This window comes from Papio anubis, chromosome 12 (assembly GCF_008728515.1).
Source record: "Papio anubis isolate 15944 chromosome 12, Panubis1.0, whole genome shotgun sequence".
NCBI lineage: Eukaryota > Metazoa > Chordata > Mammalia > Primates > Cercopithecidae > Papio > Papio anubis.
Window position 1 is genome coordinate 5,834,839 of NC_044987.1, and position 24,471 is coordinate 5,859,309.

The 24,471-nt window shown below is 46.9% G+C and overlaps 1 protein-coding gene across 7 annotated transcripts in view; it reads left to right on the top strand.

Annotated features, from left to right (window-relative positions):
- Nucleotides 1–24,471, top strand: part of KCNJ1 (potassium inwardly rectifying channel subfamily J member 1) — a 68,402-nt gene that overhangs the window by 32,500 nt on the left and 11,431 nt on the right. The window contains exons 1-2 of one of the 7 annotated variants that reach the window (XM_031652802.1): nt 5,577–6,165; nt 21,293–21,373. The exons of 1 other annotated variant lie outside the window; for it this stretch is intronic. In XM_031652802.1, the coding sequence (XP_031508662.1) occupies nt 21,335–21,373 (39 nt within the window). In that variant the 5' untranslated portion in view covers nt 5,577–6,165; nt 21,293–21,334. Of the gene's footprint in view, nt 1–2,421; nt 3,675–5,576; nt 6,166–6,684; nt 6,818–10,113; nt 10,738–21,292; nt 21,374–24,471 lie in introns of those variants that run through there. 5 more of the 7 variants (XM_003910949.5, XM_017949112.2, XM_009187660.4 and 2 more) reach the window with 5 other exon arrangements.

A 24,471-nucleotide genomic window follows, 5' to 3' on the forward strand; every position in this document is an offset into this window, starting at 1 on the left:
AGGTAGAAGAGCCTATTCCAGCAGAGTCCCTCTGTCCTGTTCCATTTAGGAGGGCCTGTAAGGTGATGTGCCTTGCTGCTGGTGGTGTCATCTGCATGGCTGCCTTTCCTCAATCAAAGAAGGGCACTCACAGGTCAGCATCTGCAGAGAGCAGTGACCTGGGATTCCTTATGTATGGATGGGAAACAGCTTGTAGGTTTGTGGCTACATGAAGCAAAGATGCAACTCAGTCTCATTGTGTTTGAACACATGTCAGTGAGCTAGTTTTGCAAAACGCGTGAGACTGTGGTGATGAAGTCATATATCAATGAGACTCGCCAGTGGACACTGCTTGGCTCCTCCTGTCTGACTCTCATGGCTGCCAAGCATGTTTTCCACATCACTAAACAAGATCACCCCTCCCTTGGAGCTGGAGTCAAGGAGAGGAAATACTATCCACCAGAAAAAAATCACAACCACACTGTCCAAATACGAGCATTAGTCTTGGAGTTGCGTTTCTGAAAAAAGTGTCTGTCCTCAGCCAAATCTTTAAAGGGGCTTGCGGGAGAAAATAGGGGAAATGTCAAAAAACTGTACCCAGAGGATTCATTCCTTTCCCCCCACCCAAAAGTGGATGCTGGGAGACGATACCTCCGAGTCAATCAGCATTAGTTACTGCGCCATTCTTACTTGGGGTGTATTGGGGTGTGGGGGGATGGCATCCACTCCCAGGGCTCCAGGAGCTGTGGTTCAGGTGAGTGACTGTGGTTCAGGGCAAATCAGATGCTCCTTCTGAACGACATAGAGACCTATGATCAGTGCACAGCATAGAGACCCACCATCAGGGCGTTTGCTTCGTCTTGCCTCATTTCATTGTAAATTATTCAAAGATAAAAAGGGACTGTGCCTTTAAATTTTACTGTTGTTAAAGTAATCTACATATAACCTTTAAAAAGGCTCTTGTTCACATTATCCCCTCTATATTCCTCTCCACACTCCCATATAGCTAGATCAGACATTTTATTAGATCAATACTCAATGTTGCATTCCGATAACTCTAATATCGTTCACAGCTGAACCAAGTTAGGGTATTATAAGTACATTTTCTCTCCTTTAAAATTGCTTGCATTTAGTGGAGTTAACAATGTTCTCCTTTTCGTGTTTACATAGTTCTCTATATGTCTATCCCTGATTCATCCTGAAAATCTCTTTCAGAACCATAAACACCCTCTTAACACATATGGGCAATTCAGTCTGTCCCATTTTCCTGAGAGGTGGCCACCTCTCCTTGCTGGATATTCTCGGGGTCAGCTGGGCAGATGTCCTGCAGGGTGGCCCTTCACCATCACCCAGGCAAGCCCCTTTGCTTCTTGCCTGTGCGGGAGCCCATGTGTCTGGGATTTCCTGTCCCACTTTCTGGGGTTCTTCCCTTTCTTTAGTGGATGCATATTCTAGTCATCTCCTAGGAAATGGTCTGGAAGAGGTAATTTGAACCTTGTATGTCTGAAATAGTCTTTATTCCACCTGCACATTTAATTGAGGGTTCGTCTAGGCATAGAATTATTTTCCCTCAACATTTCAATTTGAAAATGCTCCACTGTTTTTTGTAGCATCCTGTGTGGCTGTTGGGGATTCAAGTACCCTTTTGGTGAACAATTATTCATAATCATTGATGTGCAATATATTTCTCTTGCTTTATCTCCAGCGTTTCGAAGTTTTATGAGATTGCCTTGATGTGGTTGACATTTTTTGTTCAGAGTTCTTAGTGGGCTCTTTTAATTTGGAATCTTGTGGCCTTCATTTTGAGAAACTAAAATAATATATACAATTCCTCCATAATTTCTCCCTTTTATTTTTTCAGTTCTTTCTTTCTGGAACTTGTAGTACTAGTCTGGGTCCTCCAGGAAGGAGATGCCAGGACAGGATGAAACATGAGAGGATTTTGTTAAGGAAGATGGTGGTGAGAGAGTGTGGGGAGGAATCTAAGAGAGGCTGGGGGCTGGGGTAGCAAATCTGAACCCTGCAAAGGAGAGAGGGAGGAGGATTGGAGGGTGCATCTCGTAGGGGACAGCTGTCGTGGAGCTGAAGCCCCATCAGAGAGCCTACCTCTTCCAAGAACTGGCCTGCCTTGGTGCTCTGCCTCACTCAGTGACCAGGACCAGCTCCCAGAGTGTGTGCGTGGAGCAGAGGCTGTGGAGGGCCTCAGCAGCTGCAGCTGCCAGTTGGCCAGGTACGTTCTCACGGCTGCCACCTCCTATCATCCTGTGAATGCTGACTCTCCTGCACGGATTCTATCCTTTTCTTATCTTTTCTCCCCTATTATTGTCCCTTAACAAAGAATATTGGGAGATTTTCCTAGCTTTGTTTTCAGATCATTTTATCTGCTCTAATATTTAAATTTCCAAGTGCTCTTTCTTGTTCTTGGAGTCTTTTTTTCTAGCTTCTTGTTTGACATCTATAATGTCATCTTTTCTCTCTGAAGGTAGTTGAGGGTTTTAGAAAATTATCTTGCCCCCTGCTATGCCTCTACTTACTCGTTTCCTTTCTGTGTTTGCCTTGACCTTTCTTTTTCATGTGAAAGCCTTTCCTCAAATGTCTGGTGACACTTGGCTGCCTGTCATTTAAGAAAGTGCCCCTAGTCAGCTCATTGGAAGCTGTGAGGGAGAGGGCTGCACTCGGTCCTGCCAGGCGGAGGAACACCCACGCATCAGTACTGGGAGGTCTTTCCTCTCAGCCCATTGAATTTCCCTAAAGAGTCCTTCGCGGCTGGGATGAGGCACCTGTGCGCTGAGTAGAGGAAGGGAGTCATGGGTCAGTCATCCTGTACGCAGATTTTCACACAACCCCCTCAGTCTCCAGGATATGCCTTCCCCCTACCCTAAGTAATGCAGAACCCAAATCCATACCCTTCCTGGGTTTCTCCACAGTCAACCTCAAACCCTAGGCTGGGGAGTCTGTTTCCTAAAGGCACTTTCAACCAGTGTTCCTGTTTCTAGCCCCACCCATCAGGTCTTCTTTCAGAGGCGCCCGGCCCCTCTGTTGTGTGAATGGGAATGTGCTACCTTCCTCTAAATCAGACAGGCGCCTGCAAAGGCCTTTTGTTTATCTGAATGACTCCTGTTGGAATATTAGTCATGAATAGGATAATGTATTTCAAATGTTCCAAACTTCTTTAAGAGAAAAGGAAAGAAAACCATCTGTTGACTCTGGTCTTTGCTCAGGTCCGGAGGCGGGAGGCTCCAGGTCCAGTCTGAGGAGTAAATGCTGGATGCATAAACTCATCAGTGTTGGGAACCCAGTGAGGCTACACAGCACAGAGGGGCTGGACAGAGTCAGGGGAAGAGGAGCTGGCTTGTCTCCTCATTGTCACACGCCGTCCCACCGTGGAGGACTCAGGCTGTCTGGTGGCTACAGAGGTAGTGAAGCGGTTACCAGGGGCCAGAGCAGGAGTGGAATTTCTCCGTGAAGACAGTGGTTAGGAGGAAGGACTGAGAGCGCATCCCGCTGGGGTACTGGAAGGTGTAGGATTCCATCAGGGCAAATGCTATCGCTTGTGCTTTAAGACTAGGATTTGTGGAACAGGTAGAATGCATCCCCTGCCTTCCCCGTTGCTTAGCAACAGGCCTCTTTCTCATTCCCAGCAGGTCCAAAAGGGCCCAGTTTTGAAGGTAGGGGGCAAGGAGTAGGGGATGAAGGTAAGATAACTCCCTAGTCTGCATAATAATGAGACATTCTGGCTCCTTTGTGCAAAAGGTACCTGCCTTGCAAATGAATGAGGTAGTTGAAAAACACTTCTTTTCCCTGTTTGGGGTTTATTCTGTGAGGATGGATGCTTACCTGGGGCAGGCACATGTTTCTGTGTATGTGTTTGTATTTCCACAGCAGTCTGCTGGATTATGAGAGTCAAAGTCATGTTTTCAGCCCACACCGGTGGGGAGGCTCACAATGCCTGCCCCCTGGGCCTCCACACTGGACACTGGGTCGGGGAAGCCCCCGTTTCCTGAGTTGTTCTGTGGGACTCCAAAGGGCCTCCTGCCAAGCTCTCTGACAGTTCACATCCCATCTGAATAGCCTCATGCGCCAGTCCAGGGCCTCTGAGAAGCAGATGCCAAGAGGGGATTAAAAGTGCCAGGATTTTGTTGGGGGAGATGCCCAGGTAAGGAACGTCAGAGGGAGCCTGGTAACTTGCAGCTGGTAGACCACGGTCTTAGCCCCACCAGTGTAGTGCAAAGTCTGTGCTGTGAAGCTCTGCATTGCCCGGGACCAGGCTGGCTGTGAATGGTCAAGGGAAAGTCAGGTCAGCCTGACCTTCTAGGGCAGGAGTCCCCACACCTGGTCTGTGGCCTGTTAGGAACTGGGCTGCACAGCAGGAAGTGAGCGGTAGGTGAGCAAAGCTTCATTTGTATTTATGACCCTCCCCATCACTCACATTACCGCTTGAGCTCTGCTTCCCGTCAGATCAGCAATGGCATTACAGTCGCACAGGGTCGTGAACCCTTTTGTGAACTGCACGTTTGAGGATCTAGGTTGTGCGCTCCTTGTGAGAATCTAACGCCTGATGATCTGTCACTATCTCCCATCACCCCCAATGGGACTGTCTAGTTGCAAGAAAACAAGCTCAGGGCTCCCACTGACTCTACATTATGGTGATGTTGTATAATTATTCCATTATCTATTAGAATATAATATATATTATATAATTATATATAATATATTAAATATATAATATACAATATTATATTCTAATATATAAGATATAAAATATATAATATATAATATATAACATATATAATATATATTATATAATATATTTAATTATATATCTTAAATATATAATATTTAATATATTATATAATATATAATAGAATAGAATATTATATATAATAGAATAGAATATTATTTCATTATATATTAATTTATAATACTTTTCAAATATATATATAATGAAATAAGAATATAATAGAATGTAATACGAAATAATTATTGTATATAAATAGCAGTAGAAATAGTTATATAATATATATAATATATTTATATATAATATATTATGTATATAATATATAATATATTTATATATAATATATTATGTATAATATATAATATATTTATATAATATTATGTATAATATATAATATATATAATATATCATGTATATGTATTTATATAATATATCATGTATAATATATATGTTATATAATATATAACTATATATATATATATTTATATAATATATCATGTATAATATATAATATATTAGAATATAATATATAACATATTATAATATATTATGAAATAAGGAATGTAACAGAATATTATTTTGTAGAATAGAATAGAATATTATTTCATTCTATAATAGAGTAGAATATTTCATTATTTCATTCTATATTCATTATTTCATTCTATAATATTATAGAATAGAATAGAATATTATATAATAGAATAGAATATTATTTCATTATATATTAGAATATAATATAGAATATAATATATAATGAAATAAGGAATATAATAGAATGTAATAGAAATAAAGTAATTATTATAAATAAACACAGTAGAAATAAAGTTCACGATAAATGCCATGTGCTTGAATCATCTTGAAATCATCCTCCCCCACCACCTCCCTGGTCCATGGAAAAAATGTCTCCCATGAAACTTGTCCCTGGTGCCAAAAAGTTTGGGGACTGCTGTTCTAGGGCCACTGAATGATTCACAGTACAGGAGACACTGGTGAGGGGCTCCTTGGGGACCCCTACTTCCCTGCCCTGTAACATCCAGCCCCAGGTGCACATGTGTTCAAACTCATGCCTCTGACTTAGACACCATCAACATAAGCATTCCAGCCTTCTGGTTCGAAGCCAGGGTTCCATAAACAAATCCTTCTTAGTTAGCCTCGGGAGCTCAACACCTTTGGTATCTCACCCACTTAACTGGCACGCCTACTCTTGTTGGATCTGGTTATAAAGTAAACTATGTTCTTTGAGAGCTGTTGCATACAGATGAGTTGGTAGCCAGTCTGAGCTGGCCCACAGACTCATAAAATCAACAGGGCCTCAGGTACCCTCACCCAGCACATCCAAACTCTTGCATCAAATGTGCAAGGACTTGCTCACATCGAGAATCTGTCTGCTTTCTTCAAGACCAAGAAAATGAGTTTTTGTTTCTACATTTACTCCAGCAATCCATGAGGTAAGAGGAGAAACACCTCATTGTCTCTTTGTAGGAAAAAGAAGTTAATTCTTGTGAAAATTTAGACTTCTTTTCCCCACCTCAAATCTAGGCAGACTTGTCTGTCCACTTCTGGGGGGATAGATAGAAGCACGGTTTTAACTCACTCACTGGATGCTTTTGATGTGCTGGTTACGTTTGGATTTATTAGCTGTGAGCTACATCTTGCCTTCCCTGGGCCACTCTGCAGCCCTGCGGCTGGAGGGCAGTAAGAATCTTTGGTTGCATCATGCCTGGATTCGAAGTCTTCTTTTGGCGGCAGAGATGTACGTAGGGTTTTCATCTCCGGTGGCATCCTTTCAATTGTAGCAAGACCTTGCCTAGTAACACAACCTCTGCCAGGCCTTTTCCATCTTTAAGGTAGAGGATCAAGGTGCTAGTGGGGTCTACTATGGAAAACATCTATCAGGAAAAGGCAAGAGTTAGCAAGACATTTTGATTACCTTCGCCCAAATGTCTTTCTTTCCTTTCCTGACGTAGGACTTCATAGGAATTTTGCACCATTCTGAATGAATACATTTGGATTTCTCAACATTTGTTCAGCTCCCTAATGACTGTTGTGACAATTGCTGTATACCAGTGAATGCCAACTGTTTATCTCTGCTCTGAACAGGTATGGAGCCCCTTCTCTCAATATCTATATCTTACAGATTTGGTGCATAGACACTTAAAAGGAGTTGGTCTTTCTCAACCAGCAACCTTTAGGAAAAATGATTGGATTTTTCTCCTTTTAGCTGGGCTTACAAAATGGAGCAAAACATCATGATTGTGCAAAGGATCCGTTATGGACAGAAACTTGGCAGAGTCCCTCACTGGATGCTTTTGATCTGCTGGTTGTACCTATATTATTAGCTGCGAGCTGCACGCTGCCTTCCCTGGGCCTTTCCTTGGCCCTGGGGCTGGAGGGCAATTAGAATCTTTGGTTGAATCTTTGGTTACATTGGACGAGCTGCGCATTCTTTGTGGGCTCCCTTCAGTCGTGGGCTTGGCTTGTGTTGTCTTACTCTACATTGTTTAGTGTAAATGGATTCTCACTAAGTCAGCTTCAGCTTCTAAGAGCATGATGGGGTAGGGATATCTGGGAATGTATGGGCCATTAGAAAAGCTTTTTTTTTTTTTTAATATATATATACTCAAGTCATGAAGGTGGATTTCTTCTGTGTAAGGTGGTGCACCAAGTCATTGTAGGTACAAGACTGCACTTGCAAAGAAGCAGAGTATGTGAATTCCTTGTGAGTGGGTCTTGATCTTTAATGCTGTTAGTGACTTTTGGTTTGCCTGATTTTTTTTTTTTTTAAATATAAGAAGCTTGTAATTGCCAAGCATGCTTTGCTGTGAAGAGCTAAGACTTGAAATTCCCCATGCACATTCTTTTTCTTTCCTCAGTAATGTGTTTTTCTGTGCTAGGTTACAAGTCTACCCTGGACCTTGTCACAGCTCAGTGATTATCCAGGGATTCAGCTGCGACTCACATGCTTTGCCTTTTACTTGCCCCAGGGTTTCCATGCATTGAAGGCTTCCTGGTGCTCTCTCAGTGGAATTGCTTCTGGCCTGGCAGTTTGATCCTGAGGGTGACCCAAATGTTCCTCCCCTTGGCTCCACAATTTAAGATGCCAATGGTGACTATTGTCTTCTCTTCATTCTTGTCTTTCTCATGACTATTATTATTATACATACAGGTTTTGTTCTTCATTTGCCTTTCAACAAGCTTGTAATGAGAACTCACTGTGTTTGGGGTGCTGGGTCCTGGGAAACCACTGAATGGCTTGGGAAACACTGCTCTGGAGGGCAGGCACTTGGGCTAGGGGATATATGCATGGAAACAAACTGTCACACACTAGTGGGAGAGATACCATGACGAGTGGGGACTGCGACACAAAAACATAGCTCATGGTATTATCACTGCCTGCACAGGAAAGTACATCATACTTTTCCTACAGAAGACCTCATGGAAGCATGATCCTAAATGCCCTGGGTGAGCAGGAAGGGGCCTACTGGAGGCAGGGAGAAGAACATTCTAGAACAAGGAAATGGCATTTACAAAAATATGCAAGCATGAGACAGAGCATGGCTTACACAGGGAATACCAGGCTGGTGTGGCTGAGGGTGGGTGACCAGGGGAGGGGTGAGGGAAGCTGCAGGGTGCCATGATGAAGGACCTAGTACGTGATGCTGAGGAACTTGGGCAGTGTCTAGAAGGTGGTGAGAACCAGGGTAAGATCTTGTTTACGATGTGGAAGGGTTGCTTTGCCTGCAAAGTGCAAGGTGGACTGGAGTAGGGTAAGACCACGGCCGGGTAATCAGGGAGGAGATTACCAAGAGGCAGAAGGCACAAGGTCTGGTGGCCGATCGGCTGCAGAGAGTGATGGGGACAGGCGAGGATGAAGTGGAGCTCTGAAACAGGAGCCAGAGACTCCCAAAGGCCACAAAAAGAGCACACTTTGAATGGCACAGAGCCTTTTCCTTCCATTCACCCTCCCACATTCAAGACTGTGATGACCTAGGCTCAAGCCAAAAGAATACAGAAAAGGGCCCGGGCCTTCTCAATCTGCTCTGTCTCCTGAAATATATATGGTTCAGGAATAGTATTAGTACTGCTGTGAAATAGCAAAAAGTGGTTGGCTTGATTATGTGGTTCAGAAATCATCATGAACAAGCAGGGTATGCAGAAATTGGAAAAAGAAAACAGAGCAAAAACAAACATCTACAAAAAAAATGCTGAAGAAAAAAATTAGTGTAGAGACATATAAAAGATAGACCCCTAGAAAAGTCAACAATAGGCCTGGTGCAGTGCCTTACACCTGTAATCCCAGCACTTTGGGTGGCTGAGGCTCATGTGAGGTCAAGAGTTCAAGACCAGCCTGGCCAACATGGAAAAACCTCATTTCTACTAAAAATATGAAAATTAGCCAGGCCTGGTGGTGCACACCTGTAGTCCCAGCTACTTAGGAGGCTGAGGCATAAGAATCGCTTGGACCCGGGAGGTGGAAGTGGCAGTGAACCGAGATCGTGCCACTGTACTCCAGCCTGGGTGATAGAGTGAGACTTTAAAAAAAAAAAAAAAAAAAAAAAAAAGAAAGAAAAGAAAAGTAACAATTTTGCCCTGTTTCAGGCAGGATGATTTTAAGCCATCCTTTTAGAAGATTGTGAAGGATGTGCAAAGTGTCAGCCTTTCTTGCCACTGCCTTGTCAGAATCTGTGAGCAAACAGAAAAAAGAACGATGCCCTTACACATGAAACTCCCGGATTCTTTTTAGAAAAATAACAGAAAGAAACCAAAAATAGTGCAGAGAACAGGTCGCTTCAAAACTATTGAGGATCCAAAGATGTTCTGCCCTAAGGAATTGCTTCTCAAAAACTGTTATTAAGGTCCTTATCTGTCAAATATAAAACCCAACCCAAAAGCATCCCATTAGAAACCAGAGCATTGAAACACTAATTTTGAACAATCATTGTAAAGCCTCATCAAATCCAGCTCACTCATTGCAGGAATACACAACTCAAAGGCCCTAGGAGAAATGTAAATCTGAATTTTCCCAGCACTGTTTTGGATAAATAATTTCTTCTCTCAGAAGAAGCCTGTTGTTATTTTTTATTTATTTATTTATTTTTTTTTTTTTTGAGGCGGAGTCTCGCTCTGTCGCCCAGGCTGGAGTGCAGTGGCCGGATCTCAGCTCACTGCAAGCTCTGCCTCCCAGGTTTACGCCATTCTCCTGCCTCAGCCTCCCGAGTAGCTGGGACTACAGGCGCCCGCCACCTCGCCCGGCTAGTTTTTTTTTTTGTATTTTAGTAGAGACGGGGTTTCACCATGTTAGCCAGGATGGTCTTGATCTCCTGACCTCGTGATCCGCCCGTCTCGGCCTCCCAAAGTGCTGGGATTACAGGCTTGAGCCACCGCGCCCGGCGCCTGTTGTTATTTTTCAAAATGGGTTTCCCAGTATGCAACAGAGTCCATCTCTGCATGCATGTATCTGCCCTGTGCTGTGTTCTGCCGTTACCATGCTTTGTAAACTGCATTCTGGTTAGATGCATGTGACCCACCCAGGCTTCTAAGAGAAGATTCTTTTTGAATGCTCCGTGAAGTACAAGCCAGAATTTTCCATTTATTTAGAATTTCCAATGTTCCTGCCCCTCCCTCTCCTCCACTTGCACACACACCAATGTTTCTTGGCTGGGATTCAGGAATTGTATTTATTGGGGTCTCCCAGTGTGTCACCATATCCCCAGGGAGCAGATTTAAATGTGCGACCCAACACAGTTGAAAGCAACAGGTTAATACTGTCTTTGCAGAGTTAAAACAGCCCAAGCTCTCTCAGGCGACTGCCTCTAGGGGAAGTCTCATGGTTCGTTGCCCTTGATTACATTCTCAGGAGCTTTCTGGTTTTAACCAGATCTACCATTTGTCCTTGAGGAGCTCAGGAGAACTCAGCAACTGTGAATAACTGTTGCGGGTCTTTTCACAAGAGAAGACTCCGTGAAATGTGCGGCCCCTTGGAGTCCGAGAGCAGCGATGAGATGTTCAGAGAGATAAGGGTAATCCTGGTCTCATGCTGGAAGGTGCATGTGACCATTTTGGGGATCAGGGTATTTGGATGCTGTTAAGGGAAGTGTTGGACGGCTGATGAATTATGCACAGAGTATGGGGAGCTTGAATCGGGTTCAGAGATAAGCCATAGGCATGGGCTAAGGTCACTTTAGAAGACCTCTGGGATGCCCCTGCTGTGCTGGACTTAGTGAAGTGTGATGACACAGTCCCTGTGCTGCAGAAGCTCCGGTCCCCATGAGAGGATGAGTAGGGATGACAGGTACAAGAGTGGCTTCGTGACACATCAGCGGACTGGCACAGCATGAGCACGTTTTAACCTACTGACCAGGCTCCCCAACCCAGTCTGCTTCAAGGGCAGCCCTGGGGGATATGGGGAGTGGTAGGAGAGAGGGCTGCTTCCTCTCCCAATACTCCATCCCCTCAGAGGAAGTGGAGAAGGGGAGTCAGGAGACCCCCAGAGCGTGCCCCAGGACCAGGTCTGAGAGTCTTTTCCAGCATGGGGCCCTTCACTCCTAGTCCTGCCTGAATCCATTGTGCATGAGAATTCACGCCCAGGCTGGGCAGTGCTGACCACTGAAGAGACAGGATGACGTCTGCTGGGGACAGAGGCTGCCAGGGAGTGGAGAAAAGCCCGTGCCGCACTCGGATTTTCTTCACCTTCTTACTGACACACCTGCTCCTTTGGCTGGGCGTTTCCCAGCCTGTGGTGTTTACAGATTTGGATTTCTACAAAGATGCCCCTTAAGTATCTTGTAGCAGTGGGGAAAGGGGTGGGGAGAGAGCGGGAGGATGGCACTGCAGCAAGGTGAGTGGCGCGACCCAGGCACCCAGCGCGCAGCAGGCAAATCCCTTCCCACGCGACTGACCACATCCACTGAGACCTGAAGCTGGGAATAGGCAGCCACCGGAGAAGCACAGCCGAGAGCTGGGGGTTGAAACTGCTTTCTCATCTATGAAGAGGCTGGTTTTCTCCTCCTCACTGAAGGCCAGAGGAAACGAGACTTCAGCCTCACCCGTTAGGATGTGGGTTGGAGATCAGGAAGAAGCTTGGGCTTTAGGGGTGTGGAGAGGCAGGAATCCATGTCAGCGGGAAATGGACACAAACTTCTACAGACACAGAGCCCGCATCTCTCTTTCTGGGAGGGGTTCTGGTGGCCGCTTACTGACAGGCAGGGCACGGGGCTGGCGTTTTTGGAAATCTTATCACAAGGCCCTCATTCCTGGGCTTGCACCAGGGAGGCGAGCCCCAGTTCTCCTGCTCTCCAGCGGCTCCCAGAGCAGGGGTATGTTTCTGATGACGGTCACCTCTGGCTATCACTCTGATTCTGCCTTTCTTCAGCTTGCCTGGGTCTATCCCATCAATGAGCCTGTGATCACTGGGTACAAGCTCCCTTGCAGCTTCCTTTCTGTCTGAGGTCGCAGCGATACCTGCTAGCCCTGTTGCTCCCATCTTGCCTCCTCACTCGGCATGTTTCTCTTCCTGTTCTAAATGTCCCAGCTCATGCTCCTCCATGGTACCATCCCCATTGACCCCAGCCCCACTAGGGCCCCCGATGCTGGGTCTCAGCTGTGAGTGAATGCTGCAACCTTGCGTCAGTCGCTCAGTCAGCACCCCACCACAGGAAAGCGCCGTGAGCAGAAGCTGGCGACACCAGAGTTTCTGTCTTTGCCTGCTTAGCCATGTGGGTTAGGGAGCCCCAGGGACGCCAACAACCAGACCACAGGCGGGCTAATTTCCAAATGCAGACACAGTGAATGCCACCCATATTTCACCAGTGACTGGAGAGCAGATGCTGGGCCATTTGTGGGCCCTGCGTGTGCCTGGGGATGGAGAGAAGGCAGGACACTTGAGGGAGATGCCAGTGCTGCCTCTGAGCTGTTGATGCTCCCTGCCCTGGGGTTCATAAAAATAATCCTCTACATGGTGCATAGAGTGTTTTTGTGTTTTCTGAAGTATTACAGGCAGGCCCCGGCAACATGATCTTCATCTCCAAGATAGGGAAATTCCCGCACCAGGAAAGGGGCTGGACATGCACCTGTCACATAGCTGCTAAGTGGAGCTGGGTCTCTGGCCTTCAGGGCACTTCCTTTGTGGTCACACCTGGGTTTCAGAGCCACCTGGCTTCTACTTTTCTGAGCAGCTTCCTTCAGCATTTTCTTGTTTCCTCTGTGCTTGCATCCTGCCTGCCCCTTGGAGTCACCCTGTTTCCAGGCTATTGCGTCTCCAGGCCCCTTGGTCCAGCTGATGTGGGTTACAAGGCCCACCTGTGAAGTGGCAGTAGGCTAATTTTCAATAATCCAGTTGGTGACTGTTCTTCAGAGAGAATCTTCTGGAATCCTTGACTTAGTGACAGCACAGAGACTTCCTGAGTTCCTTAAGTCACATCTTCCTTCCCTTAGGTCACTTCTTAAAAAAAAAATCAATTCATTTCTACAAGAACTCCTGTATGCATTTCACACAGTGAAACCTGTGCAGTGTCACGCACTTATGTGAGACAGTCATTGCCTCTCTTTCACATTGTCAGGATGGAATTCTTCACTGGATACCTGCCACAGTGTCCTGCTGGCCTCTCAGTCAACCCATCTTCATGTCTCACTGAAGTCTCTCTTGCCATAAATCCAAGTCATGTTTCTATAGTGTGGCTCCTCCATCCGGATTCTCCCAAGCATTGCATCATTTAACCTGTACGATGGCCCTGGGAAGTAGATAGCATCATTGTCATCTGACAGATGAGAATCTGAGGCCTGACTCTTGCCGCGTCTGGGGCCAGGCAGGTGTCCTTCCGGGCGCTCCTCTGAAATCAATGCCGACCTCCCTGCGCAGCGCCCTCAGCAGGTGCCAGGGGGCGCTGCTGCTGGTAAGCAGGAGGCCCGGCGGAGGCGAGTGTGGGCCCTGCCGCGCCTTCTGTCTCCCCTGCGCGTTGCTGCCAGCGCCGTCTGCAGCACCAGTGCCTACTTACGGGTACTTTTCAAGGTCACTTCTAGTTACTGTTTCTTTCTAAGTCCTTATCACAATCTATAATTACTCTGTTTATTTGGCTCCTTTTAATTTCCTGCCCAGCTCCCCCACTTTCCTGGGTCTTGTGAAGGCCGTACCCCAGTGCCCAGCACAGGCGGCTCCCACTACAGATGCCCTGACAGATGCAGAAGGGAGGGCGAGCCAGGAGAGGGCACACAGGGAAGGGAGGTGAGGAGGGAGGGCCAGCCTTTCCCCCAGGCCTTCCTTCCTTTTCTCTCCTGCCTTAGACATCAGGATTTACTCATCTTCTGGGCCAGATCTTCAGGGAACTTGGGGTGGAGACATCGGGTTAAGACCTGGGTTCCGGCTGGGCGCGGTGGCTCAGGCCTGTAATCCCAGCACTTTGGGAGGCTGAGGCAGGAGAATTGCTTGAGGCCAGGAGTTCAAGGCCAGCCTGGGTAACCTAGTGAGACCTCATCTCCACAATCAATATACTAGCCTGGAGTGGGGTACTTGCCTGTGGTCCCAGCTACTCAGGAGGCTGAGGCGGGAGGATCCTGTGAGCTGGGGAGGTAAGAGGCTGCAGTGAGCTATGATTGTACCACTGCACTCCAGCCTGGGCAACAGAGCAAGACCCTGTCTCAAAAAGAGCTGCGTTTCTACCTCAGTTCAGCCTCATATGAGTTCTTTAAATTCTCTAAACTTCAGTTCCCTTCCTTGTCAAATAGAGAAAACTAGACCTACTTCATGGGGTCGCTGTGAGATTGAATGAAATAATTTCTGCCAAGCCCCTACCGCAGTTGCTGGTACATGACAGAGATTCAACAAGTGTCCACTCCTTTTCCCCTGTGGTAATTCCATGCCTAGAAGGGACCCACCATTTAACCCCAATCCTGTAGACTAAAATCAACCCCTTATGTGCCTTCAATCACATAAGAGGGGTAACTTGCCTGGTGGGATGAGGGTCTGGTAGCAAATTCACTACCACTTTTCAGGTCTGTGCCAAAGAAAGTCACATGGGAAATGATTAGTTTTAATGAGTTTCTTCCAATAATTAAACCCAAGGTAGACACATAGCTACCCGCTGAGTCCTATACTAGGCTAAATTCTAACCTTCTAGCTCTGTGAACTTGGATCAATCACTTAGCCTCTGGTGTTTGGTCTCCTTCTCTAGACACTGGGAATAATAATGCTGTGTATGTCATAGAGTGATTGTAACTACCGAGTTTAGCCCTGGAGACTGCCTGGGACATAGTAAGATCCGTTAATGTCAGTGATTTCTGGTCCATGGATGAGAAGGAGAACTACCCTGACCGAACTAGTTTCACGAAAACTTTATGGAACATTTATTATTCGCCAGCCTCTTTTCTATATCTTGTCTTCCTTCACCTTCAAATCACTCTGAAAAGTACGCGCCCTTCCCATTTTTCATTCATTCATCCATTCACTCCTTCAACAAACCCTAGCTGTTGCCACGGAGACATGCGCCATTTGAACAGAGGTTAATTGTCAATCAAATATGGTGGTGCAGAGTTGACACTTAACTGTTCTTACCTGTCTTTCATGGTAGGGCTCATGAATGTGTTGTGAACCTCCTTAAGGAGTGGATGTTTTTCTCTGGGCACTTCTGCTTGGTCTGTAGCATGCATTTCCTTGTCTCTTCATTCTCAGCTGCTCTTACTCACCGGTATTCTTTGCCTCTGCATCCCTTCCCATCCCTCCCCATCCCTCACCATCCCTCATCATCCCTCCCCATCCCTCGCCACCCCTTGCCATCCCTCCTTAACCCTCCCCATCCCTTCCCATCCCTTGCCATCGTGGAGCTTCTCACATTCCCTTTGCCCACTCTATTTTATCCATATTTTATGCAGTTTCTCCAAGCTCTTGCACAGGGTTTAGCTGCTTTTGCACTTTTTAAAACTTTTGGCCGGGCGCGGTGGCTCAAGCCCGTAATCCCAGCACTTTGGGAGGCCGAGGCGGGTGGATCACCCGAGGTCCGGTCGAGACCATCACAGCTGGCTAACATGGTGAAAACCCCGTCTCTACTAAAAATACAAAAACTAGCCAGGCGGTGGCGGGCGCCTGTAGTCCCAGCTACTGGGAGGCTGAGGCGAGGAGAATGGCGTGAGCAGAGGCCGGGCTTGCAGTGAAGCGAGATCGGCGCCACGCACTCAGCCTGGGCTGACACAGCCCAGCTCATCTAAAAAAAAAAAAACAAAAACAAACAAACAAACAAAAACTTTTAAACCCTTGACTAAGCCAATAAATGCTAAAATTGGGTAATTTTTAAAAAATGTAAATGAATACCCAGAAACACATTTTTATGTATGTTTTCAGATACAATATTGAGTTCAAAATACATGAGATCTACGTATTCTTACTCACTGTAGAAAATCTAAGGTCCCGCTTAAAAAGACGAGGGAGACAGTACTCCAGGTGCATCCCGAGCCAATGCACAGGCACTCGTCCCTGCCACCTGTCAGCGATGGCGCCTTGAATCCTGCCATGTGCAGTGTCCACACCATCCCTGGGTGTTTCCTTGGTCATTAGTTTGGTGAGCTAGTGAAAAACTAGCTCAGCTACAACTTGGAGAAAAGTAGCTTCTCTCTTCCCTGGCCTTCTCTGTTTGGAGAGAGCCCTGAGGCCCAAGGAACAGTGTTGGGTATAACATAGGGATGCAGCTGACGGGTCCCTGCACTTGTGGCACTCCCAGCCTGGGGAAGGGCACTGACCTTGGTTAAGAAAGATTTGTAGAGTCTCCACTGTGGATCCGCATGCTGGGGATTCAGAGGAAGGCAAGACGGGCTGCTGTCCTGGAGGGTGCATTCTGTAGAGGGGAGATGGACAATCAGTGAACGCATCACCAGCAGGGAAATAAACAACCAACCTGACAACCACTCTTGATAAGAGATGGGAAGAAGCCAAGACAGGATGGAGTTCCCACTGGAGCAGCGGATGATCCTTAGATTGGATGCTGAAAGGCTCTCGAAGAAGGTGGTGTTGGAGCTAGGTCCCCAGTGACATGGAGCAGCCAGACACTGGAAGACCTAGAGCAGAGCAGCCCTGAAGGAGGAAGCAGCAGGTGCCAAAGCCCAGGGCAGGAGCTGCGCCGCACGCTTGCAGAGCAGAGGGGGCGGGAACATAGTGAGGTGACAGAGGGGATGACTTTGGGCTGTGGAGTGTGGCAGAGTCCCGGCTACATGGGGCCTTGAGGTCATCAGAACAAGGGGAAGCTGAGAGAGGTCTCAGCAAGGCAGCAGCGTGATCTGATATTCAGGACTCCTTCCTCGCTCTGATGGTGTGGACTCTATTATAAGGAGGAGAGAGAGGCAGTGGACAGATCAAGGAGCCCATTTTTGTAGCCCAGCCAAGGAATTATGGTGGCCTGGCAGCAAAGGAGATGAAGAGAAGAGGACAGAGAGGTCCTGACTATATTCTGTAGAAAAAGCAGACAACATTTGCTGATGGATTGCTTATGAGGGTGAGAGGAAGAAAAGAATTAAGAGTGAATCAAGGTTTTGCTTGACTTTGGGGTGATGTGCCATTGACAGAGCTGAGGATGATCTGAATTGAACAAAATCAGTATCAATTCAGTTGTATTCAGTCCTAAGAAGGAAAAGAAGATGGTATTAGGAAATTTTTTTAGAGTAGGAATTTCAGCCCAAGATGCCTATACCCAGATGTGCTGTACCCGCATATATCACACATGGAGCTGCCCCTCTCCTGCTCCCTCTTCTGCGGTCCTCTCTCTGTCCTGCACTCTGAGGGTGGACATGCACCTCTCACTGCAGCCTAGTGGCCATGGAACCTGCAACCCCAGCCAAGAGCTTTCAGAGAAAGGATCATGCCAGGCATCCATCACAAAACCTTGTGCCCTGGCTGCCTCTGGGTCTGGAAGGCTGGTCATGCAAACCTCAGAGGAAATTCAGTTGGTCTAGCACAATTGCATTCTCCTCATGTAATTTAATCTTATCGTTTCATGGCCAATCTTTCTCTCTCTGATCCACAGATTTCACCACTTCGTTAATTTGTCCCTAGCAGACAGATAAACAGAGTCTTCTCCCTCTGGGCCTCATGTACACAAAGATGCTTCTGACAGGCCCCTTGAAAGCAGCTCAGAGCCTGCTGTCTTTTCCCGCCCGTCAGTTCTGGTGGGGAAGCCTTCTTTAAGAGGCTCCAGGAGGGGATGAGGGGAGAGAGAGAGAAGAGTTCCCAAGACCTGGCAAGAGCCCGGAGCAGGACTGTGCATCCTTCCTGCATTTTCTCTGCAGCTCACACAGGCACAGTGGTGCTGTCCTTGGGTTGGGCGGTGAGAGCTGCCTGCCCAAATCCAGACCTGGGAGTTAAAACTGAGTTCCCCAAGTACCACCCCAGTCTTTGGCTGTCCCAGTCCTGATCTCTTCATCCTGACTCTCGTTCAAGAGTCCACAGCCCTTGAATGTGGTCTCTTCATCAGAGCCCCTCAGCCCTGCTAAACAAGGAAGGTACCCGGCATTTATTGTGGCTTTCCCCATACTGAATCCTCTACTGGGCCTTCTGACACTTAATCCTATCTCAGCACTGTGAAACGGATTTCCTTATTTCCATGTTCACGTTCTCTAAACGTTCAGGTTTGGAGAAGCAAAGTAACTCACTCTGATAACAAGTGGAAGAGGTGGTGTTTAAGCCCAGCTCTACACCGCCTTATAGCCTATCCCTTCACTACTTTCAAGGCACCGGTGGAGCCCCATCTTTGCTTTGCCAACCTTATTTGCTGGCTCTTTGCAATAACGTCTTCAATCGTAATGCGGATCGCAGCTTGGACCTCACACCCTCTGGGTGCCAGGGAGCCAGTATTTTGGTTAGTGCTAAGGCCAGTTTTCAATCTCATCACAATTCCTAGAGGTCTTCCTTCTATCCTCTTTTCTCCATCTGCTCCAGTGAAGATCGGGGACCTTGGCAAGGTGCGAAAGGTCAGGACTCAAATGATGTTGGGGAAAAAGAATAAACCCATCACTGAAAATGGGTACAATTTTTGGAAGTGTGGGAGGGTAAGAAAAGTGAATCAGGAAGACAGTCATGTCCAAAACAACAGAAAAGAAAAGGAAAGGAAAGAAAAACTGTAAATAGCTCACAATGAGCTCCAGGGTTTTTATTGCTCCTTACGTTTCTTTTTTTTTTTTTTTTTTTTTTTTTTGAGACGGAGTCTGGCTCTGTTGCCCAGGCTGGAGTGCAGTGGCCGGATCTCAGCTCACTGCAAGCCCCGCCTCCCGGGTTCCCGCCATTCTCCTGCCTCAGCCTCCCGAGTAGCTGGGACTACAGGCGCCCGCCACCGCGCCCGGCTAACTTTTTTTGTATTTTAGTAGAGACGGGGTTTCACCGTGTTAGCCAGGATGGTCTCGATCTCCTGACCTCGTGATCCGCCCGTCTCGGCCTCCCAAAGTGCTGGGATTACAGGCTTGAGCCACCGCGCCCGGCCATGCTCCTTACGTTTCTTAGCAACATTTTTGTTTGTTTGTTTTCCAGGCTTAATCGATTACATTGAGAAATTGGCTCTGTAAAAACCCCAGGTAGGCTGCTGGGTCACGCACCAGTAAGCTGCGGAGGCGGAATTCAGGCCTGACTCCAGACATGTGTCTCAAGGCCAGAGGCTCAGTGGGGAGCCTGCGCGTGCGCTCCAGCTAGACCACCTCATTTCTTCCCATAGGAATTAGTACTCTTAGAACACCGGGTGCTTCAGTTTCTTTCCCCAAACCCATCATGCATCTACAATACTTAGTAAGATCTAGGTTTGGCCTTCCAGGTGTGTCATCAAACAGATCATTACGATTTGTGCTAATCCAGATGAGGATGTTGAGAGGTGCTGGTTGGGGACATTCTTTCTAGTTCTTGATAGTGGCCCTTATTCAGGAAGTAAGTGAGGAACATCCAGCCCTGCCTTTGAGAAAGGGCCCAGCCTCTGGACATGCACAGTGGGGGGTTTCTGTCATTCTCGCGTGAGCCCTTGAATGCGGACTCCACACAACTCTGTGCCCTGTTGTCACCCAAGAAAGCAGCAAGGTCCCCATCCCAGTCACCTTCCATCCTTCTCTCCCCTTAGCGTATGTGGTGCGGGGTGGGGAGCAGAGGGAAGGAGTGGCACTGGGGAAATGTGGGGCAAGGAGGGGTTTTGAATGGGCCTGTGGGGCTCTGGCTTATCTGTGAGGTCATGCTGAGTCTCCGGAAGTGCTGGCTCAAATGGTAATTGGAACATCCGCACTGCTGACTCCAGGAATACAAGGGCTATGGGCAGGGAACAAAATGCCTGAAAACATTCAAACAAAAGATGTGCTGAAAGAAGGAGAAAGAAGGAGAAAATGAAACCGAGCTCCCAGGAGAGCCGAGAGAGGGAGCGCTGGCTTGGCTGGTGCAGTAGGGGAGACCCTGTGACTTTCCTCCCGTCCCACAGATCTGCCCTCTGGCACTGGGAGGTGTGAGGGACTTCACCCTGGAGCTGCCAACCCCGGATCATAACTGAACACCATTCTCAGGCTTGTGGAGCCCAGGTGCAGGTGGATGGGTGGGTGGGTGAGTGGGAGGGCCCACGGTCCAGCCTGGACTGCTTCATCCACACACACCTGGGCAGCAGCAAGGAAGAGCTTCTCCTGTAGACCCTGGGAGAAGAGACATCTCCCACGCTAGCGGGCCTTCTGTTTAGCAGTGAGGGTGAGCAGAATAATACTTTCCATACTCCAAGCTCTTGTGGCAAAGAAAATCATTTTGATGGCGGTGCCTTCAGGATCACAGTAGCCACTTGCTAGAGAAGGCAGGTGCTGAGTTCAGCCAAGGTTCCAACAAGGGTCTAAAAGCATGGGGAAGTGGGGTGAGAGTGGGAGGGGAAGTGGGTTGAGACTGTACTGTGTGGCAGGCACTTTACATGTGTGTGTTTTCTATCCCAGCTTTATTGCAATATAATTCTCATAAAATAAAACCCACTCATTTGAAGTGTATGATAGGTGGTTTTCAGTGTATTCACAGAGTTGCACAGCCATCATTACAATCAATATGAGAACATTTTCATCACCCACAAAAGAACCTGGTGCCCATTAGCAGTCACTCCTCATCGCCTCTTCCCCAGTCCCGGCAGCCACCAGTCTAACTCTCTTTCTCTGTAGATTTGCCTATTCTAACATATCATTTACATGGAATCATATACTCTTCGGCTTCTTTCACTGGTCTAATGTTTTCCAGGTCCGTCTGTGTTGTAGCATCTACCAGTACTTTTTTCCTTTTTAGAGCTGAATAATATTCCACTGTATGGATACATCACATTTTATTTATTGATTCATCAGCTAATGGACATCGACTGTTTCAAAAGTTTCCCCTTTTTGGCTATTGTGAATAATGCTGCTATTCACATACTCATTTTCATGTGGATATGTGTATTTCTCACTGAATCCCCATAACAACAAAGGCACTAGAATCATCAGTATGGTGTGGAAAAGTGCAGCTCAGAGAGGTTAAGGAACATCTTTGAGGCTGAAAAGCTTCTTTTGATTTGGCTTGATTTTGGTAGACTAGCAAATACATGAAAATAAAGTGGAATTTAATTTTGCCTTTTCCAGGTCATTATACACACCACTGAGTGAAAAGAAACGAGGAAAGGAATGAGAGAAAGTGCGTCAGCAGGCCTTCTCTCCCGGGAGGTGGGTCTCAGTGAAGGCCCCGAGCTTGCCTGCCTTGGCATGGCTCTAAGGTCTAGGGGGATGCCCCCTTCCTGCTTGTCCTCTTTGTTTCAGAGGCAGACACCAGGATTGCTCAAGAGCAGTTCAAGACATTTGCTGGAGAACCCAGCTGGGAAGTCTCCCAGGCAGTGTCCTGTTCTGAGAGGGCTCCTGGGTGGGCTCTGCCCGGTGATGAGGATGGGGGCGTGCTAAATGCCAGCAAGAAGAGCCCCAGTGAGAAGACTCCAGCATTTGCTCAAGGGCAGCTCTGTGGCATGGAACAAACGGTCACCGAAGCTACTGGCTCTGCTCCCTCTGGCTCCAGGGTTTTCCCAGAAAGCACTTGGATGTGGGAGGGTGGGTGATGACGTGCCGCCCCATTAATGTAACTCTGATGGCTTGGCAGAACCCAAGCCGAAACTGGTAATCACTGACCCTTTGAGGGTCAATGATACCCGTGGGGCATAGCAACAGAGTCAACAGAAATGCTGGCTCTCCCACTAATCCACTGCCCTAGAGCCTGGCTATTCTTACCTCCTCTCTGGGAAGCAGGATGCTATTGCAGCCTGCACAGTAGCTAGAGAAGCCCAGGATTAAAGGCCTCACAGATAGGGACAGGATTGCCTCCTTTCATTCAATGCATGGCAGGAGCTTGAAGGAGAAACTGGAGTTGCACACAGTATGACTCAAGGTGTTAATAGCTTGATCATGTTCTATGTCCAAGTGTGGTCTAAGCTATTTCTATCCATCTGTAAGCTAGATATGAATGCCCCCATTTTTCAGACAAGGAAACTGATACACTGAGTACCCAGTGTTAGAGCTAGTAAGTGACTGACTTCAGATTCAAACACTGGAAACCCACTTCTTAAATCCTACGCCATAGGTCACTTGATGGGACTAGGACAGAGAAACTTCAAACACACAAGGTGTGGGCCTAGAAGGCATCCAAATCCCCTTCCAAACCCAAGCACCTGGTGCTCTGTGCCTTAGATCTTGTGTGTCTGTGGAAGCTGGGATACAAGGGCCTTCTTTGCCTGTGCAACTTAATGAATACTAGTCCCCTTGAGTCTTCATACTCAGTACATTAGCTGAATTTTTTCCATTTTATAAATTGTCAAGGTTGGGCATCCTATATGTTTTCTTTAAAACAAAGTGCACTTTCTTGTCGCAGACACTCGGTAAAGCATGTTTAGGCCTCCTGTCCACATGGAATCCATTCCTTTCTGGTCTGGAAAGACTGAGTTGATTTAATACCAACCCAAACCACAGAGAACTAGAAGGGTCAGACTAATAACAGGATCTCTGCACACATAATAGCTACAACTTTTTAATAAACATTGAAATTCCTTCATTAAACTCCAGTGCCATTTGAGGTGGGTGGCTGAATATGAGACTTAAGAACAGTTTCATTACAGATATATCCGGTTTTCAGAGCAACCATCTGCTTCTCAACTCACGTACAGGATAAACAAGTGGAAGAATGATTATTTGATTTGCAAAAATTATTCTTCACTTTATAAAATAACCCACTATAGGATTCCTATAAATATCTAATATCCTAATGCATACGTAATATGATTCACCATACACAATTTCTGTCTATATACATCTTTTGAGAGTATACAGTGATTTCAATATGGAATATCTAGATGTGTACAATGATATTTTCAATGCAGTGGTGTTCTTTTTAATAGTAATAAAAATAAAAAGACCATGAGACTAGGACAGACTGTGGATCATTGTGTTAATTTAATTTTCAATCTTAAATTCACTAGAAACTAGAATGGACTAGTTAGGGAGGTGTGGCCTGAGCGTGTGGTAGAGGTTTGAGAACTTGGGTTAAAGTTGAGTCCACCGGAGCCTGAGCTGACCTTTCTGCCTTTGCTGATGTGGAGGGTCCTGTGTGTTCCTGGTCCAGACTGACTGAAGTTTCACCCTGGCTTCTGTGTGGGCCTTTCCTCTGTCCCCAGACAGTAGCCACGTGTGTTGTATTTTACCAGGTATCTTCTCTACTGTGCCTTCATTCCCATCCTGGGCCCTGACAGAGACAGTGTGATAAGTTCTGATCCCCACAGGTAGAATCCCAAACCAAGCAGCTCTTGCTGGTCATCCCAAGATCTACTTATACATGAGGTTTTGAAAATCATCTCCTGAACCTCTTCCGACAGAGGTGAGTGGCTTGATTTTCAATAAGCAACTATTGGACACCCCAGGCTACAAGAAAGCTGGGTAAGCATTTGGTTATGCAGAGCCTCTTAGGCAAAGGCTGCGGGACCTAATCATCTGCCCGTTCAGGTTCTGCAAGTACTGAGTCCCACCACCAGCATCAGAGAGTGGTGTTAGGCTGGCATTGCCCTCTCCACAGCCCCTTTCAAAAATCAAGCACACTGAGTCATTCACACTTTCCTGTATTTGCTTATTTCCTTGACAGATACCTGTTGAGCCTCTGTTCTCTGCCTGGTGCTGTGTGGGTGGGCACTGGGGACATGGCGGTGGAGGAGACAGCACAAAAGTAAATGTATCAGTTAAAATTACTGTTCATACCACAAATAAAAGGAAAGCATACAATCAAATATTGCAAGGAGAGGAAACTTGATTTAAATGGGGAGGGGGATCTTCTTCCTTCTTTGAGAAACTAACATTTACATGTCCTTCTGAGAAATGACATTTAACTTGAGGTCAAGAAGTCGACAAGGGGGTGGGGGTGGCGTGGGGGAGAGTAGAGTGCCAAGGGTTCCCAGCTGAGGAAATAGCAGGTGATACAGGACCAGAGAGGTTAAATGACCTGCTCCAGACTCTACGGTTATGTGTCTTTTTGCCTTTGTATCCCCAGCCTGCTTCCTAAACATGACCTCAGCACTGACTCCAAGGTCAAGAGCTTTGCCCTCTGCTAAAGCAGTGATGAGCATGGGGCGGGCTCATCGTCACTGGCAGGTTTTCCTTATCCACCAGGTGGTGGGTTGGCCGGCGGGCAGGCGGGGTTGTGGGGGGGTTGCCTCCTCTTCCCACAGGAGCCATTGTCATCACACCAAACTTGTGCCTATAGAAGTAACAACACCCTGTAGAGGTCCACAGATGTC